At 43.0% G+C, this 16,755-nt stretch overlaps 1 protein-coding gene and 1 pseudogene across 1 annotated transcript in view; one reads left to right on the plus strand and one right to left on the minus strand.

Moving 5' to 3' along the window:
• Pigu (phosphatidylinositol glycan anchor biosynthesis class U) overlaps positions 1-16,755 on the plus strand; it is an 80,726-nt gene that overhangs the window by 30,628 nt on the left and 33,343 nt on the right. Inside the window, exon 7 of the mRNA XM_021181322.2 lies at positions 13,564-13,661. Coding sequence (XP_021036981.2) covers positions 13,564-13,661 — 98 coding nt within the window. The remainder of the gene's footprint in view (positions 1-13,563; positions 13,662-16,755) is intronic.
• LOC110289400 (small ribosomal subunit protein eS12 pseudogene) lies at positions 10,229-10,642 on the minus strand (annotated as a pseudogene).

Here is a 16,755-nt window from a genome sequence, read left to right on the forward strand (position 1 = left end):
TTCAAGGTCAGCCTTTACTATAAAGTAAGAACTTGTCTCAAAAAGAGAAAAATACATGTAAAAAAATTACATACAAATAACATAAGATTGTTATAGAAAATTTAGATAAACCAAGAGAAAAAAGATAAAGTCCTAAAAATCTACCACTCAGAGAATCACTGACATAATTTTTCAAGAGTTACAAACAAATTATATGAGAATATCAGTCTCCTGTACCTCTAGCCCGGCTTTGTTACTGTTATCTCTCATTGTAATGATGCAGGACATTTTGTAAATGCAGGGCAGAAAGAAGGAAGAGTCAGTCCTGACTGTAAGATATCAAGGCCAGCCTTTGTTGTTGTGAGTCAGGCTAGGGAGGATGACTTTGAACTCCTAATCCTCCTGCCTCCACCTCCCAGTGCTGGGGTCCCAGCCTGAGCCATCGCTTCTGGCTAGTTCAGCTTCTTTGGAGCAATACTTTGCTTTGTTTTACTTCTGCATTTCTGAACTATGTCGTTGTCTTATGAACGATACATTTTAGGCATTTTTAATTGTGTTCCATTATGAGAAGTGGAGATTTCTCTTCTTTTTTTTTTTTTTTTTTTGGACAGGGTTTCTCTGTGTAGCCCTGGCTGTCCTGGAACTCACTTTGTAGACCAGGCTGGCCTCGAACTCAGAAATCGGCCTGCCTCTGCCTCCCGAGTGCTGGGATTAAAGGCGTGCGCCACCACCGCCTGGCTGAAGATTTCTTAATAGGACTTTTGTACCAATGTTTCTGCTTCCTCTTTGCTTGATTTTCTTATTTTTCAGTTTTGATTAAATCACTGGTTGGGTTGAGTGTGTGGCTTGGTAGTAGTATGCACTTAGCATGTATGGATAAGCTCTAGCACCAATAAATAAATGAATCTGTGGTTAGAACTTACATTTCATGACACTGTATTACTCACTGCTGGGCAAAGTAGCAACTATTATTACTTTTATTTTCTATTATTACTTTTGCTTTTTTCTATGCAATTGCTCTAGTCTTTATTTTTCCTGGAATTGTTTTTGTTTCTTTTTTTTTTTAAAGATTTATTTATTATTATATCTAAGTACACTGTAGCTGTCTTCAGACACTCCAGAAGAGGGCATCAGATCCCATTACAGATGGTCATGAGCCACCTTGTGGTTGCTGGGATTTGAACTCAGGGCCTCCGGAAGAGCAGTCAGTGCTCTTAACTGCCGAGCCATCTCTCTAGCCCATCATTTTCGTTTATAATTTTATCTATTATCATGCGTGTGTATGGTGTTTGCAGGGACACACATGCCACGGCTCACGTGTGTATGGCAGAGGGCAGCTTTGCTCCTCTCCTTCTACTTTTTTTGTGGATTCTGGTATGGAATTTGGCTCATCAAATTTTCACAAATGCCTTTCCCCATTGAGGTATCTTACTTGCTTGCTAGTTGTTTTGAGATAGGGTCTCACTTTACAGCCCTGGCTGGCCTAGAACTCAATATGTAGACTAGGCTGGCCTTGAACTGTCATCTATCTGCCTGCCTCCACCTCTCAAGTACTGGGACTTTAGGTATGTGTCACCATTGGTTGCTGAGCCATCTCTCTAGCCCTCAAAGATACATTTTTGTTTCTTTGAGACAGGGTCTCATGTAGCAGCCTAGGTTGGTCTAGAACTGAACTTGTAGCCCATGCTGCCCTTACAGTGCCTTTTGTCTACCCAGTGCTGGCGTTACAGGTGTTTGTCACTATACACAGTTTTTAAAAATTGGGGTGTGGGGGTGCTAGAAAGATGGCTCAGCAGTTAAGAGCATTGGCTGCTCTTCGAGAGGGCCTGAGCTGGATTCCCAGCACCCACATGGTGTTTTCATAACCATCTGTAACTCCAGCCCTAATGGATCCAATGTCCTCTTCTGAACCTTACCAGCACTGTACCTACGCAGTATACAGACTTAATATGCAGGCAGAGCACCTATACATATAAAATAAAAATAAAGGTTAACACTTTACAAAGAATATTTTTATTATCTATTCTTGGTGGTTTAATTCTAGTTTTACTTATACTTATATACTGTCATTTCAGTAGGATAAAATATCATACATGTGATTCATCTGCCACAGCATACTTGAATAAGAAAACAACTTTTGGGATTTGTTTTTTACCTCCCACTGTGGACTCTGGGGGTTGAACTCACATAATCAGCTTTGTGTGCCAAGTGTCCTCACTGAGCTGTCTCAAGAACCCTGTCTGAATTTGTTTTTTCTGTGAGCAGAGTCTCACTGTGTAGCCCTGACCTCAAACCTGCTATGTAGACCAGGGTGGCCTCAAACTCACAGCGATCCATCTGCCCCTGCCTCTCCAGTGCTAGGGTTAAAGACTGGAGTCAGTTTTTCTCAAGCACTAGTCCATTGTGTGAACGAGTCTATGCAGATTCTTTTTAAGGTTTAGGTTTTAATTGTGTACACATGTGTATGAGGGCTGTGCACACAGAAGAGAGTGTGGGATCCTTGGAGCTGGAGTTACAATGGCTGAGTGCTGGGAATTGAACTTGGGTCCTCTTAGTCACTGAGCCAATTCTTCACAACCCCCCTCCCTGTATTGCCTCTATGTATGTATGTATGTATGTATGTATGTATGCATGTATGTGTGCATGTGTGTATGTATGTGTATGTGTGTGTATGTATGTATGAGAGAAGGTTTTGGTATGTAACCAGATAGACTTCAAGCTCACAATGTAGCCCAAGCTAGGCTCTGAATGCCTCAGCTTCCTGAATGCTGGTGTTATGGGTGTGTTTCAACTACCATGCTCAGCTTAGAGATTCTTTAATCAATTTCTGCTACTTAGTATTTAGGTGATTTTCTGCTATTTAGCTACGTAAATAATACTACAATCAGCTTCGTCACGTGTATTGATTTTTTGCTTTCACAACCAGGTATTTTCTTTCTTTTTTTTTTAATTTAATTTTATTTGTAATTCATTTTTTATACTCCATATTCCATTCCCTGCCCCTCCCCATCCACCCTCCAACTGCTCCACATCCCACACCTCTTCCCCACCCCACCCCATCTCCATGTGGATGCCCCTACCCCCGACCCCACCGACCTTTAAACTCCCTGGGGCCTCCAGTCTCTTGAGGGTTAGGCACTTCATCTCTAAATGAACACAGACCCGGAAGTCCTCTACTGTATGTGTGTTGGGGCCTCCTATCAGCTGGTGTATGCTATCTGTTTGGTGGTCCAGTGTTTGAGAGATCTTGGGGGTCCAGATTAATTAAGACTGCTGGTCCTCCTACAGAATTGCCCTTCTCCTCAGCTTCTTTCAGCCTCCGCTGATTCAACAACAGGGGTCAGCTGCTTCTGTCCATTGGTTGGGTACAAATAACTGCATCTGACTCTTTCAGCTGCTTGTTGGGTCTTTTGGAAGGCAGATTGCTAGGTCCCTTTTTGTTAGTGCTTCATAGCCTCAGTAATAGTGTCAGGCCTTGGGACCTCCCCTTGAGCTGAACCCCACTTTGGACCTGTCGCTGGACCTTCTTTTCCTCAGGCTCCTCTCCATTTCCATCCCTGTAATTCTTTCAGACAGGAACAATTATGGGTCAGAGATGTGACTGTGGGATGTCAACCCCATCCCTTAATTGATGTCCTGTCTTCCTGCTGGAGGTGGGCTCTATAAGTTCCCTCTCCCTACTGTCGGGCATTTCATCTAAGGTCTCTCACCTCCCAGGTCTCTGGTGCATTCTGGGGGGGGGGTTTCCTCCAACCTCCTATTTCCTGAGGTTGCCTGTTTACATTCTTTCTGCTGGCTCTCAGAGCTTCAGTCCTTTTCCCTCACCCAATACCAGATCAGGTTCCCCTCTACCCACTGTACCCCCACCATCCACTTTCCTTCCCAAGTCTCTCCCTCCTTCCCCACTTGTGTTGCTTTCTTCTCTCTCCCGAGTGGGACTGAGACTTCAGCTTGTTGAGCCTTTTGAATTCTGTGGACTGCATCTTGTGTATTCTGTATGGGTTTTCTTCTTTTTTCTTTTTCTTTTTGGCTATTATCCACTTATTAGTGAGTACATACCATGCATGTCCTTCTGGGTCTGAGTTATCTCACTCAGGATGATGTTTTCTGGTTCCATCCATTTGCCTGCAAAAGTCAGGATGTCCTTGTTCTTAATAGCTGAGTCGTATTCCATTGTGTAAATGAACCACATTTTCTGTATCCATTCTTCTGGCTATCCAGAAGCTGGGAACAACCAGGTGTTTTCTTAACAATCAGTTCTAGAAATGGAATCTACCAGCTCACGATTTCTTAAATTTGTTGCTAAATTTATATTCTTATATTCCTATAATATCATAGGAATTCTTATTTTCTTTTTTTTTTAAAGATTTATTTATTTATTATATGTGAGTACACTGTAGCTGCCTTCAGACACTCCAGAAGAGGGCGTCAGATCTCATTACAGATGGTTGTGAGGCACCATCTGGTTGCTGGGATTTGAACTCAGGACCTTCAGAAGAGCAGTCAGTGCTCTTAACCGCTGAGCCATCTCTCCAGTCCCCGGAATTCTTATTTTCAAATACTGTTGCTTAATCATTTGTAAGATCAAGAAATGCTCATCATGTAATATCGGGTGTCAGGAACCTTTTATGTACAGTGTACTAACCTTTTGCAGGTAGCTCATGGGAACGACTTAGCTCTTCATAAGACACGTTTCTTCTGGCCTTTTAGTTTCATTTACTGGGTTGTTTATAATAATTACAGTCTGAGATATAGCTCAGTGGTAGAATTCTTGTATTGCATGCATAAAACCCCTAGCTTCAGTTTCTAGTGGTGAAGAAATTCTGATATTGTTATGAAGGTTGTGGTCATTTTTGCAAGAAACAGTTCTTAACAATAAAGAGTTTTTATGGAGAGATGGCTTAGCAGTTAAAAGCACTGACTGCTCTTCCAGAGGTCCTGAGTTCAATTCCCAGCAACCACATGGTGCCCCCCAACCATCTGTAATGGGATCCGATGCCCTCTTCTGGTGTGTCTGAAATAGCTACAGTGTACTTACATACATAAAATAAGTAAATAAATCTTATAAAAAAAGTTTTTACTGTATATATTTCCTGCCTCAGTCTCTGTCTCTAGATGCTAAGCCCAGACAGGTTGTCCCTTACAAGATACCTAGTGTCCACCAATTAAAGGATACATGCTTCACCAACCAGAAGCACTTGCCTTGGGAAATGTCACCTTTCTAATTGTTTTGTTTTGTTTTAACCTTATTAGAGCTCTTGTGCAGTTGTCTAGGTTAGCTTTAAGCTTTTGGGTTCAAGGAACCCTTCTTGCTCAGCCTCCTAAGTAGCTGGAATACAGATATGTGTCACCTTGACCAGTGCTGAAAATGTCACTTTTGTTTATTACTATTATGACTGTTATTCTTGTTATTAGTATTGATATGTCACTTTAAAGAGTTACTTAGAAGTCAAAGGCAGTGGGGTTGTAAATTCAAGGGCTGCCTTTGCTTATATGGTGCACTAGAGAGCCAGCTAACCAACTTAGACCCTGATTCAAAATTTTAAAAGTAATAGCAGTCATAGTAGCACATGCCTGTTAATCTCAGGTTTGGGAGATAGACATATGAGACTTGGAATTCCAAAATCATCCTCAGTGATTTAGTGAGGAGTCTGAGGCCAGCCTGGGTTACAGCCTGGGGCCAAGGAGCCTGCAACTGCTATGACAGTCTGAATGTGGTTCCCAGGACCCACGTGACGGAGGGAGAGACACAGCTCTCACAAGTTCTCCCATGGCTTCCATACACTTTCTGTGAATATACACAAATAATTTTTTTTTTAAACCTGGGGAGGGGAGGAGAATAGTTCTAAGAAAATCACAGAGCTATAGTTTTGGTTCCACAGAGAGGCCTTTTACTGTATAACTTGAATTCTGTTGAATAAAATCACAGATTTTTTGTTTGTTTGTTTTCTTTTTTTCCGAGACAGGGTTTCTCTGTGTAGCCCTGGCTGTCCTGGAACTGGCTCTGTAGACCAGGCTGGCCTTGAACTCAGAAATCTGCCTGCCTCTGCCTCCCAAGTGCTGGGATTACAGGCGTGTGCCACCACTGCCCTGCACAGATATTTTAAAATGTTATACACACAATGTAATATTTTATGAACATTACAAGTTGGCTTAACAAATTTGTATGACCCTCCTGGGAGGCTATTTATCAGCAGTCTTAAAATGCTTGTATTTTTTATTTATTCTGCTTTTTGTTTTTGAGACAGTGCCTCTCTATATAGCTATGGTTGTCTGGAACTTTCTATGTAAATAAGGTTGACCCTGAACTCACAGAGATCTTCCTGCCTCTGGTTCCTGAGTGCTATGATTAAAGGTGTGTGCCACCATGCCGGGCTTATTCTTCTTTTGAGAGCCTATCCTAAAGTAATACAGAGGGTTGGGTATGTAGCTTACTTGGTAGAACACTTGCCTATCATGTACAAAGCCATAGGTCCAATTCCCAGCACTGCATAGATTTTGTGTGCTGGGGTTCTTTCTAAAGTAGTACAGACATTAAACACACATTTGTCATTTTCTTTGTAATTTTCATTTTCATTTTAAAAATTAGGAGTAGTTCAAGCATTTGGTAAGAATAAAAAAAAACTTATACCAAACAAAAAGTGAGTCTTTCTCCACCCTACTCCTATCTCCATGTCTCATGGACATTTGTTCTGTAGCCTGGCTCTCCCCTAGTGCTGGACATTTATCCTCTACTGTTGTATGCTGTAAATAGAGAATATCACAGTGTTCCTAATCTATTAAAATATTTGAAGAATTCTGTCTTAGTTGCATTCTCTCTGAACCACTTTGATTTTTCAAGTATATTAGTAATCCTAGTAAGAGCTCATTCAGTAAGACTGGGTTAGTTGTAACATTCTTCAAGCCCTGTTTCTGTTGCATTGCATAAGCAGTAAAACTAAAGATAGTATAGTTCACTCTCACTTACTTGTTTTGGCTTTGTGAGACATTCTCACCCTGACCTGGGGTTATTACAGCTCAGATATAGACTGAGATCAGCACGGTGGTGCAGAGATACAGTGGGGTCTGGAAGGCGATCGGTTAGGCTCATGTCCCTTTGTATCTCCACTTCCTGATCTGTAAGATGGGAATGTAATATTGATTGAAAATCTGCAGTTTATGGTTTATGGCACGTGGCATGCTCACAGTTCTGTTTGGAACAAAGTAGTGCTCAAAGTTTCCCCATTGGTATGCTTAGATTGCTTTGAGACAGCCTTCCCTGTTAAAAGAGCCCAGTTGGCAAGGGATGTGAGTGCACTGGGCCTCCCCCGAGCCTTTCCCTGCCTCCTGTTGCCTCAGATGCTGCTGCAATTTCCTCTTCTGATAGTCCTGTGGGACCTTGGCCCTTTTGGGCAGTATTCCAGTCTGTCCCACTGCCTGCCCGCCCTGGGACAGGTCACTGTCTACGACCCAGTCTCTAACTATGTATCCTTGCTACATCCATATCCTGAGCCAGCCACTGGCTTCTTGTCTCATTCCTACGTTTGTCTCCTCCTGCCTCTGCCCTGCTGTTGTGTCACTTACCCAGGCCCTCAGGAAGGTGCAGTCCCTGGGGCACCTTCTTGTAGAGGCTTGTTTTGGCCCCCACCCTGATACAGAGTCAGAAAACATACTCAGAGTTAGATTGGGTAATGTCATTCCCTGATACAGCAGCTAGTCCTGTATCCACTTAGCTAATTTATCCTAATGTTTCTGTCTGTGGTCAGGCCAAAGGTGAAGTTTTGCTCATGAAACCTAGAGCTTTTATGGGCTGCACTTGCAAACACTAATAAGTTGTACTCATATTCCTCTTGACACAAGTCTTCCTGGTTAGACATTATTTCAGTTGTAGAAATATAAAAACTGGGCTAGGGATGTAGCACAGTTGGTAGAGTTCTTGCTTCGCTGACATAATCCCTAGCACTTCATAAACCTGAGGTGGCGGCCTCTGCCTAAGGACCTTGGATTTGGAAAAGAGAGACAGGAAGACCAGAAGTTCAAGGTCATCCTCAATTGCATTGCAAGCCCAAAGCCAGTGTGAGTGATAGGAGACCTTGACTCAAAAAAGAAGGGGGGTGGTTTATCTTTATCTTTAAACTAATGACTCCTATGTCTTTCGTTTTGGATCTCAAGTATGCTAGGCTGACCTTAAACTCACTCTAGAGCAGAGATTGACTTTGAACTCTTTGATTCTCCATATCCATGTCACTTGTCCTTGTCCAGAGAGAGTCCCTGCCCCACTCTGTTAATTCGCATCCTGCCTATTCTTAGCACACTGTTACTTTGCATCCTCCCATTCTGCTGTGCTGCTCTTAGAGGCTGGGTCTCACTCACTCACTGTTCAAAGCTCAGGTGTCAGCACCCTGGTGGGTGTGGCCTGCCTCCGATGAACTACTTTCCTATATTTTGTGTTGTTTACTGGGAGCTCCATGAGGACACACCCGAGTCACCAGTCTCCTTGACACCCAGCGTATGTTTGACACAGCAGACTCTGGTGTTTGCTTATCACAGTTTGCTTGAAATATTTGGCCACCTTTTACTTTTTTCCATCTTCCCTGCCCCTTTGCCGTCCACATATCCTAACTGGATGCCTTCTTCATTCTTCTTACCCTTTTTAGATTTCTTCAAGACCTACCAGCTCTTTCTAAGTCTTTGTGCACCTCCATGCCTGTCTTGTCTCATACCCAGACACCAGGCCATTGGCTGTAGGAGCATTATGCTTCTACCCCAGAATTCAGGCCTCAGCCAGCCAGTCATCATTTTATTCTAGAAAGCATCCCATGCCAGGCCCCTACCATTCTGAGTTCCCAAGTGTTCATCTGTAGGATCTGATCCATTCTAAAGTAGATTTGTGTTGTGCTTCTCGGGTTGCATTGCCTCTGTTAATGCTTTGTGGCTTCTTCCTCAAGAGGATTGCTTTGCCTTATTGTGCCTCCTTTTTTTTTTTTTTTTCTTTCTTTCTTTTTAAAATAGGGTTTCTCTGTGTAGTCCTGGGCACTCAACCTGTAGACCTTTCTGGCTGGCCTTGAACTCAGAGATCTGCCTCCCGGGTGCTGGGATTAAAGGCATGAACCACCACCTCCAGCTATGTGCTTGCTTTTAAAAAGACTCTCCTATGTATTACTGATTGACGTTCATTCATCCTGTCAGTTACACATTTGTTGTGTGTTCTGCAAAAGGAGAGTCGGAATTAAGAACAGCTTACTGCCCTTGAGAAATTCCCAAGACAGATGGGGAAGAAAGGGCAAACTAGAGTCTCCTTAACAAGAGCTGAAAGGATGACCGGGGTGGTTGGGCAACTTTAGGTTCTGTATTTAACCTTACTTCTATGCCTTGCTTCCTACATGTGTGAAATGAGTAGAATATGTGATTTTATCACAATAAATGTGTCACAAGAAAGTGAGCTGAAAGTTCTTTCGCAAGCTGTTGTGGTGTTTCCCTGAAGGCCTCTTTGAGTCTGGCACCTTCTTGAAGTAGACATGACACACTGCAGGCCACCTAGGAAGGGAGCAGCAATGTCAGGCTGTAACTACTTTTCTTAACTGTGCTTGGGTTCTGTGGCCACTGAGGGATGACAGGAAATGAGCTCAGTCAGGAAGGCTAGCGTGAGCACAGACACATGGGTGGAAGGACTTGCTGTTTTCAGCAACTGCACTGGTGGAGTAAGTGGAAGGCAAGTGTGTGGGCAAGTGATGGGAGGTGAAGAGACAGGCAAAGCGCAGATGGAGAGGCTCGTGCTTGCTCTTGGAGCTTGAACTTAATTTGATCGATGAGATGTGACTTCAGAAGTCTGTCTGGTCTGGTCAGGTCTGGTTGGGTCAGTAGGTCTGTCTGTCTGTGGACTATTCCTGTTTATCTATCTATCATCTATCTATCTATCTATCTATCTATCTATCTATCTATCTATCTATCTATCTATCTATCTATCTATCTTTATAGGCTGGCTTTGAACTCAGAGATTTGCCTGCTTCTGCCTCCCAAATGCTGTGATTAATTCATGTACCATCAGCACCACTACTATCACGGCCCATCTTTCTTTTTGTGTTGTTTTGTTTTTTGTTTTCCAGTACAGAGTTTCTCTGTGTATCCCTGGCTGTCCTGGAACTAGCTGTGTAGACCAGGCTGACCTTGAACTCATAAAGATTAACTTGCCTCTGCCTCCCAGGTGCTAGGATTAAAAGTGTGTGCCACCACTTTTAAACAAAGTTCTGGCTTTGTTTTGTTTTTGTTTTTAAGAGCTAAGTGTATTTATTAATTTCTTGCATTTGAGTAACTCTTCAATGATATTCTTGGCTTGAGATGCTTTGTCATGGTCCCTAACCACTATACAATCACAACCAACCACATTATGGTATTTCCCATCTCTATCAATTCTACAGAGGCACACCCATTTCCCTTAGTTTCTTGCTGTCATCAAATTTAACTAGTGTGATTTGGTGCTGAGCACAAAGGGCTTCCACCAACTTGACTTACACACAGGCTTTTCACAGCTGGATGCAAGCACACAAAGATGGGCATGGCCCTTGTCTGAGTCTTTGGCAACTCTGAGAGCTCCACATGGTAGGCCGTTGTAGATGAGAATGTTTTCCAGTGCTTGTTGTAAAGCAGGATCAACAATTCCAGCAGCCATGCCTTGTTTGCCCATGGCAGTGGCTTATGGGTGAAGTCCAATCTTGAATGCACTTGAGCCTCTGCTGCCCCAATGTCGTGGCAGTAACGGGAACTAACTGTGTTTTGGTTTTTGAGACAGGGTCTCAGGTAGCCCAGGATTGTTTCAGCTAAGCTGAAGATGGTCTTGTGTTCCTGGTGCTCCTGCCTTGCCTTTGGGAGTACTGACATTACAGGTGTGCACTGCAGTACCTGGCTTAGTCTTTGTAGATTAGTCACTGCCTGATTTAGAAGAGTCGTTTGATGTTTCTGTGAAGGTCGGGGCCAACTAGAAAGAGATTGCTGAACTCTGGTGACAGATGAGAGCAAGAGCTGACCTACACTTCAAAGGCGGACCTGTGGGCTTGGGGACTGGTATAAGAAGAAATGTGGAGCTGGGGTATTTGGCTGGGCTCCGGTGTCACTAATAGGAGGCAGGCGGAGTTGATTCTTCTTGCCTAAGATTTCCATGCAGGCACTGGGAATGTAGCTCAGTGATAGAGCACTTGCCCAGCAAGGCCATGGGCTACAGTCCCTAGTACTAATAAAACAATTAAAATTACTGGGTGTGGAGGCAGATACCTTGAATCCTAGAACTCAGGAGTCAGAGGAAGGCAGATTGCTATGAGATCTGAGCTAACTTGGTCTACATAGTGAGTTCCGGAACAGCCAGGGCTACATAGAGAGACCCTATGCATAAACAAACAAAGAAACAAGAAGACAGATTGCTTCTTCCTGATCTTCAGAGCACATTTTAAGACATTTCTAAGTTTACCCTATTCCTCTCTTACTAGCCTTTTTTCTCTCTTGGGTCTTACAGACAGATTTAGGCAATTACAGATTTTAGGCAATTAAGGCAGAAGGCAACTGTGTTTATTTCACTCTCTGGTGCCTCCTGGGGCAGAAAATGAGGTGATGGTCATGTATTTCCACCTTATTTGTACAAATGAATGATTTGGAACAGTAGCCTCCTAACTCTGACAACACATACATGTATGGGCCTACCAGATGCATAGAGAACATGTGAAATAAAGAACTCTCTCTAGCATGTCCCCACTCTTGGCCAATTTCCCACAAATTGTTATTCAAACTTTTGGCAAGGTCAAGGAGTCCAGAGCTTACTTTTGCCTCTCTCATGGGTGCCACCTCCCTGTATCAGGGTGGCTTGGTTCCGGTTCCAGAGTCTATAACTCAGTAGATGGGAGGAGGCCTCTCTTAGTGTCAGGACTTGGCCAGGCCTGTTCCTGTGTCTGCTCAGTTGTTTTAGCAAGTACCTGAAGTCCAGACCATCTTGCCTGTTACTCATCAGTACAGTAGGGCAGCCATATTCCAGGCACGCTGCTCTTTGTCCTCTACACCCAATTTCCTCCTGTCCCTGCCATCTCCCTCCTTACTGTTTTGTCCACCACGATTATTCTTAGTTTGTAGATTCTTGGTTTGAAGAATAAACGTTCAGCGTTCTTTTATTCTACTTGCTCATCTTTTTCTTATTTCTGTTTTTGAGCTTAACTTTCATACATATGTGACATTATACTTTGTTCCCATTCTTTCTCTTTCCCCATATCCTAGCTCTCCCCCAGCTTGCTCCCCTTCTCCCCCAGGTAGAATCCACTTTTTAAATTACATGCGTTCCATTACTGTTTCCCACCCTCCTTAAGCTCTTTTCTTTTCTTGTCATAATCCTCCTCCTCTGATTCCGACACACATATGTTCCTAGCCTTTTCTCCTCCCGTGGTGACTCATGTTTCAGGTGTGTAGACTACTTGAGGGTGACATTGCCCAGTGAGCAAAGGCACTTGCCGTCAAGTCAATAGACATACTTTAGTGTGTGAAAGAGCTTATTGATCATCTCTGTCTGTGTGTCCCTGGGGCGAGGGAAACGTGTAAACTTCCTTGGATTAGTGAAGAAGAGGTCCTCTTCTTGTGAAAGACCGTTGTGAAATTTTCTGTTACTTTTAGCAAAGAGTTGATCCCATACTCATCAGAGTAACAATGAGTGCTGCTGTTTTATAAACCGTAACCATCATGAGACATACACTTAGAACCATTATATTCAACTGATTTCTAGGTCACTTTGAAACCTGTATTGAAACCTCTAATCTTAGTTTAGAGGTACATTTTTTAAAAGCTTTAAAAAGAAAACAGATAAGCTGAGCCTGATGGCATAAGCTTTATTTCTTAAATTTCATTTAACAGGGTTTTATAAGTTTTCTTTTCACATCACCATAGATTCTTTTAGTGCATTTGTAACGATTATATACAGTCCATTTTATATAGTGAATAGACTGACCCATTATTAATGGGAAGAATATACTCTTAGTTTGATGTGAGGGCTTGGAGGACTTACACAAAAGGATTGCTGCAAGTTTAACACCAGCTTAGGCTACAGAGTGAAACCAAGCAATAAACATCATTTGTGTTTTTATTTAGAAAAAAAGAAACCTGCAGCTTCAAGGTAGAGGTGTGACAGAGGATGGGCTGTCGTGAGATCCAGAGGGCTCGGTTTCGTAGCTCCGAGTGCCACGAGCAGGGGCTGTAGAGGTTTTATAGCTCTGAACGTTGTGAGCAGGAGTTGCAGGTTCAGTGACCGTGCATTAGACATGGAGGTTAATAGATGTTACCTGTTTGTAAATCTTTGGACGGAGGTTTTATAGAATCTTTCTGACTCTGAAAAATTCTTAAGAAACATGTCTGTGGCATCACAGGTTGCTAAAGGTGGTGATTTTGACTTCCATGCTTGCCTTTCCTGGGAACTAAACCAAGTAGTTTCCTTCTGTTTGAGCTTGCATAGTACCTCGCATATCAGGAAGCACTTGGCAGGTAATTGAGCATTTAGGAGTTTCAAGTTGATGTGGACTTGTTGAGTGAAGTCCTGATTGATGAGGCTGGGTTCTCCCACACCTTTGTTTCTCTTCACAGGCAGCGTTTTCCTCAGTGCTGTTTTTCTTGCCTTAGCAACATACCAGTCTCTGTACCCAATCACCCTGTTTGCCCCAGGACTTCTCTATCTCCTCCAGGTAAGCACTTGCTGGTGCCACGGCCCAGTGATACTCAGTACTCAGGGAAGGGAGGTGCGGGGAATGGCAGGAAGGGCATAGGCCACTAACAGCATCTGGAGCTAGGGATGTACCTCAGTGGTTGGCTGCTTGCATATCACACATGAGGCTCTGCTTCAATCCCTAATACCACAAAAACAAAACAAAACATTTTTAAAAATGTTTCTGGAATTGGGCCTTGAACTGAAGTCATCTTACTTTTACTTGAAAAGACAAAGACTAATGTGAAACAAAGGAGGCTTCAAAGTCACTAAGTTCTAATGTGTCTGTCATTGTAAGTGTATAGAGACAGTTCACTTAAGAGATTTGTAGTTGGGGTCCACTGACCACTACATTTTGTTTCACCTAATGTACATAGAACTCTTTGAGTTCATTTAAAGTTTTTATTCTTATTAAGAGCACTTGTCTTGTCAGGGTCTAACAGCAATTAAACAATATGGGAAATTTTAAACTGTCTGCTATTTTCAGTAAGCAGTTAACTCTACACTAATGAGAGTCATAGTAGGTATTATCCTTTTTTTGAAACATGACACGCTGACAACCTCACACCATTACCCCTGGCTGACCTCTGCACTACTTTGGAACCCGGGCTCCTTTGCAATGACAAGAACATAGTGAGTGGCCACCACAGAGCACAATGATCAAAGGATACCGAGGGCTGACGTCTGTGGAGAGTACAGCACATGTGAAGCGCTTATGCTAAGTTCTCTGCAGACATCATCTCATCTTAACTTTAAAAACTTCATGGGGTAGGTTATATTATTAGCCATGTGGTGACTAAATAGATTTCACTTGACACATGAATTAAAACTGGAATTTTGGGAGGTGCAGTCACTCACCTAAGCCGTCACATGACAACACTGAGCTCTGTGCTCAGGCAGTCTGCCTGGAGTGTGCTTTCCAGCCATCTCTCTTTTCAGCTCATGAAGAATATACACCTCAAGCTTGGTAGCAGAGCACCACAGTCAGCATTCATGAAAGGCTCTGGATTGGATACTTAACTACTTCCCTACCCCATATAAAAGGGCACACATCAAATCAAGAGCTAGGTACTACATGCGGGATCCAAGTGAATCCAAGTCCGTCCTTAGAAGAGAGATGTTTGCTGAACGTGTGTAGTCGGCAGCACTGGGATTCAAGGCCAAGTTAGACTGTACACCTCACTCATTAAAATAGGTCATGTCTTATCATTATAGCTCACTTGATGTATAGAATCATATTGATGTACACAGTAGCCAATGGTTAATTTATCCCTCTTTATTAGTAATGTGTGTGCGTGTGATATATATGTGTGTGTGTGTGTATAGTAGAAATGTGTTTTTCTTCTCTATGTGCATTGACTGTAGGGCCACACCATGCTAGTCAAGTGTTCTCCTCACTAAGCCTCAGCCCTCTTCTTCCTTTTTAAGACATTTGAAATACTGCCTACTACCTTGCCCAAGCTGTCCCTGTCCTCACTGTGTGACTGCGATTACAGGCTTGTATTACCAGGCCGAGCTTGAAGTAAATTCTTTCTCCTTCCTTCCCTCCCTCCCTCCATTCCTTCACTTGCTTCCTTTGCTTGCTTGCTTCCTTCCTTTTTTTCCTGTGTACCTTCCTTCTGTCCTTCTTTTTTGTTTTGTTTTGTTTTTTGTTTGTTTGTTTGTTTTTTGAAACAGGGTTTCTCTGTATAGCCCTGGCTGTCCTGGAACTCACTTTGTAGACCAGGCTGGCCTCGAACTCAGAAATCCGTCTGCCTCTGCCTCCCAAGTGCTGGGATTAAGGGCGTGCGCCACCACGCCCGGCCTCCTTCTGTCCTTTTATTCATTTTTTTTTTGTATATAGATGCGCATACATGTGTCATGTGTTAGTGTGTGTGTCCATGTGAACATCCAGAGGCCAGGGAAGGAGGTATCTACCCTGTTCTAGCATTCTCTTTCTTGTTCCCTTGAGACAGAGTCTCCACTGGACTTGGAGCTCGGCTGGTAAACAAAAAGCCTCATGGATGCTGTTGTCTGCACCCCGAGCAGTGCTAGGGTTGCAGGGATGTTGGCAGCCATGTCTGGCTTTTTATGTGAGTGTGGGAGTTTTGAACTTGGTTCCTCAAGCTTCCACAGAGAAAATAAGTGTTCTTACTTTCTGAGCTTTCTTCCTAGCCAATGGAAAAAATCTCCCTTATTTTCTAGCTGGATCTAAGTCTGTGAAAAGTTTTATAGTTATTATATGCAAATCCAGATTGTTCATCAGAAAGCTTGAGCCAGACTGTGGTGTCACCAGCAGTGCCCACAGAAGAGTGGACTGCTTCCTTGTCTGCCAGCGCTGGCTTTTCAAGTTAGATTTATAGTCACCATTTAATAGACAGATCATTATGTGGTGAGATTACTTTGTTTTGTTTTTCTTTTATGTTTTTGTTGAATTCAAGCACTGTGTAGACCAGGCTAGTCTCAAACTCAAGAAATTAGCTTGCCTTTGCCTCCCTAGTGCTAGGATTGAAGCCATCTATCTCCATACTTGTCATCTCCACTTTATAGTACCTCTCACTGAACTTGAATGAAACTCATTGATGCAGCTAGACTGGCTGGCCAGCAAGCCCTCAAGACCCACCTGTCCCTGCCTCCTCAGAGCTGTGACTGCAGGTCGGTGAAACTATGCTAGACATTTTAGGGATGCTGGGGGATTTGAACTCAAAACCTCAAGCTTGTACAACAAGCACTTTACACACTGAGCTAACTCTCTAGCCCATTTATTTTCTTCCTCCCCTTCTTCCTTCACCTTTCATCCTTTCTTCCTTCTTTCCTCTCCCCTTTTGCTTCATCCTCCCAAATGCTGAGATTACACATGTATGCCACCATAGAGCTGGGTTTTCCTTCATCTTTTATATGCATATCCTTTAGGAAATCTGACCTGAGGCCAGCAAGATGGCTCATCTGGGAAAGGTGTTTGCCTCCAAGCCTAGTGATCAGAGTTATATCCCTGGGATCCAAATGGGAAAGGAGAACCAATTCCTACAAGTTGTCCTCTGACACTGTAGCACATGTATATACAAATACATAGATACAAATATTAATAAACACAT

Source organism: Mus caroli, unplaced genomic scaffold (assembly GCF_978045245.1).
Source record: "Mus caroli unplaced genomic scaffold, Mus_caroli_1 scaffold_2, whole genome shotgun sequence".
Classification (NCBI taxonomy): Eukaryota; Metazoa; Chordata; class Mammalia; order Rodentia; family Muridae; genus Mus; species Mus caroli.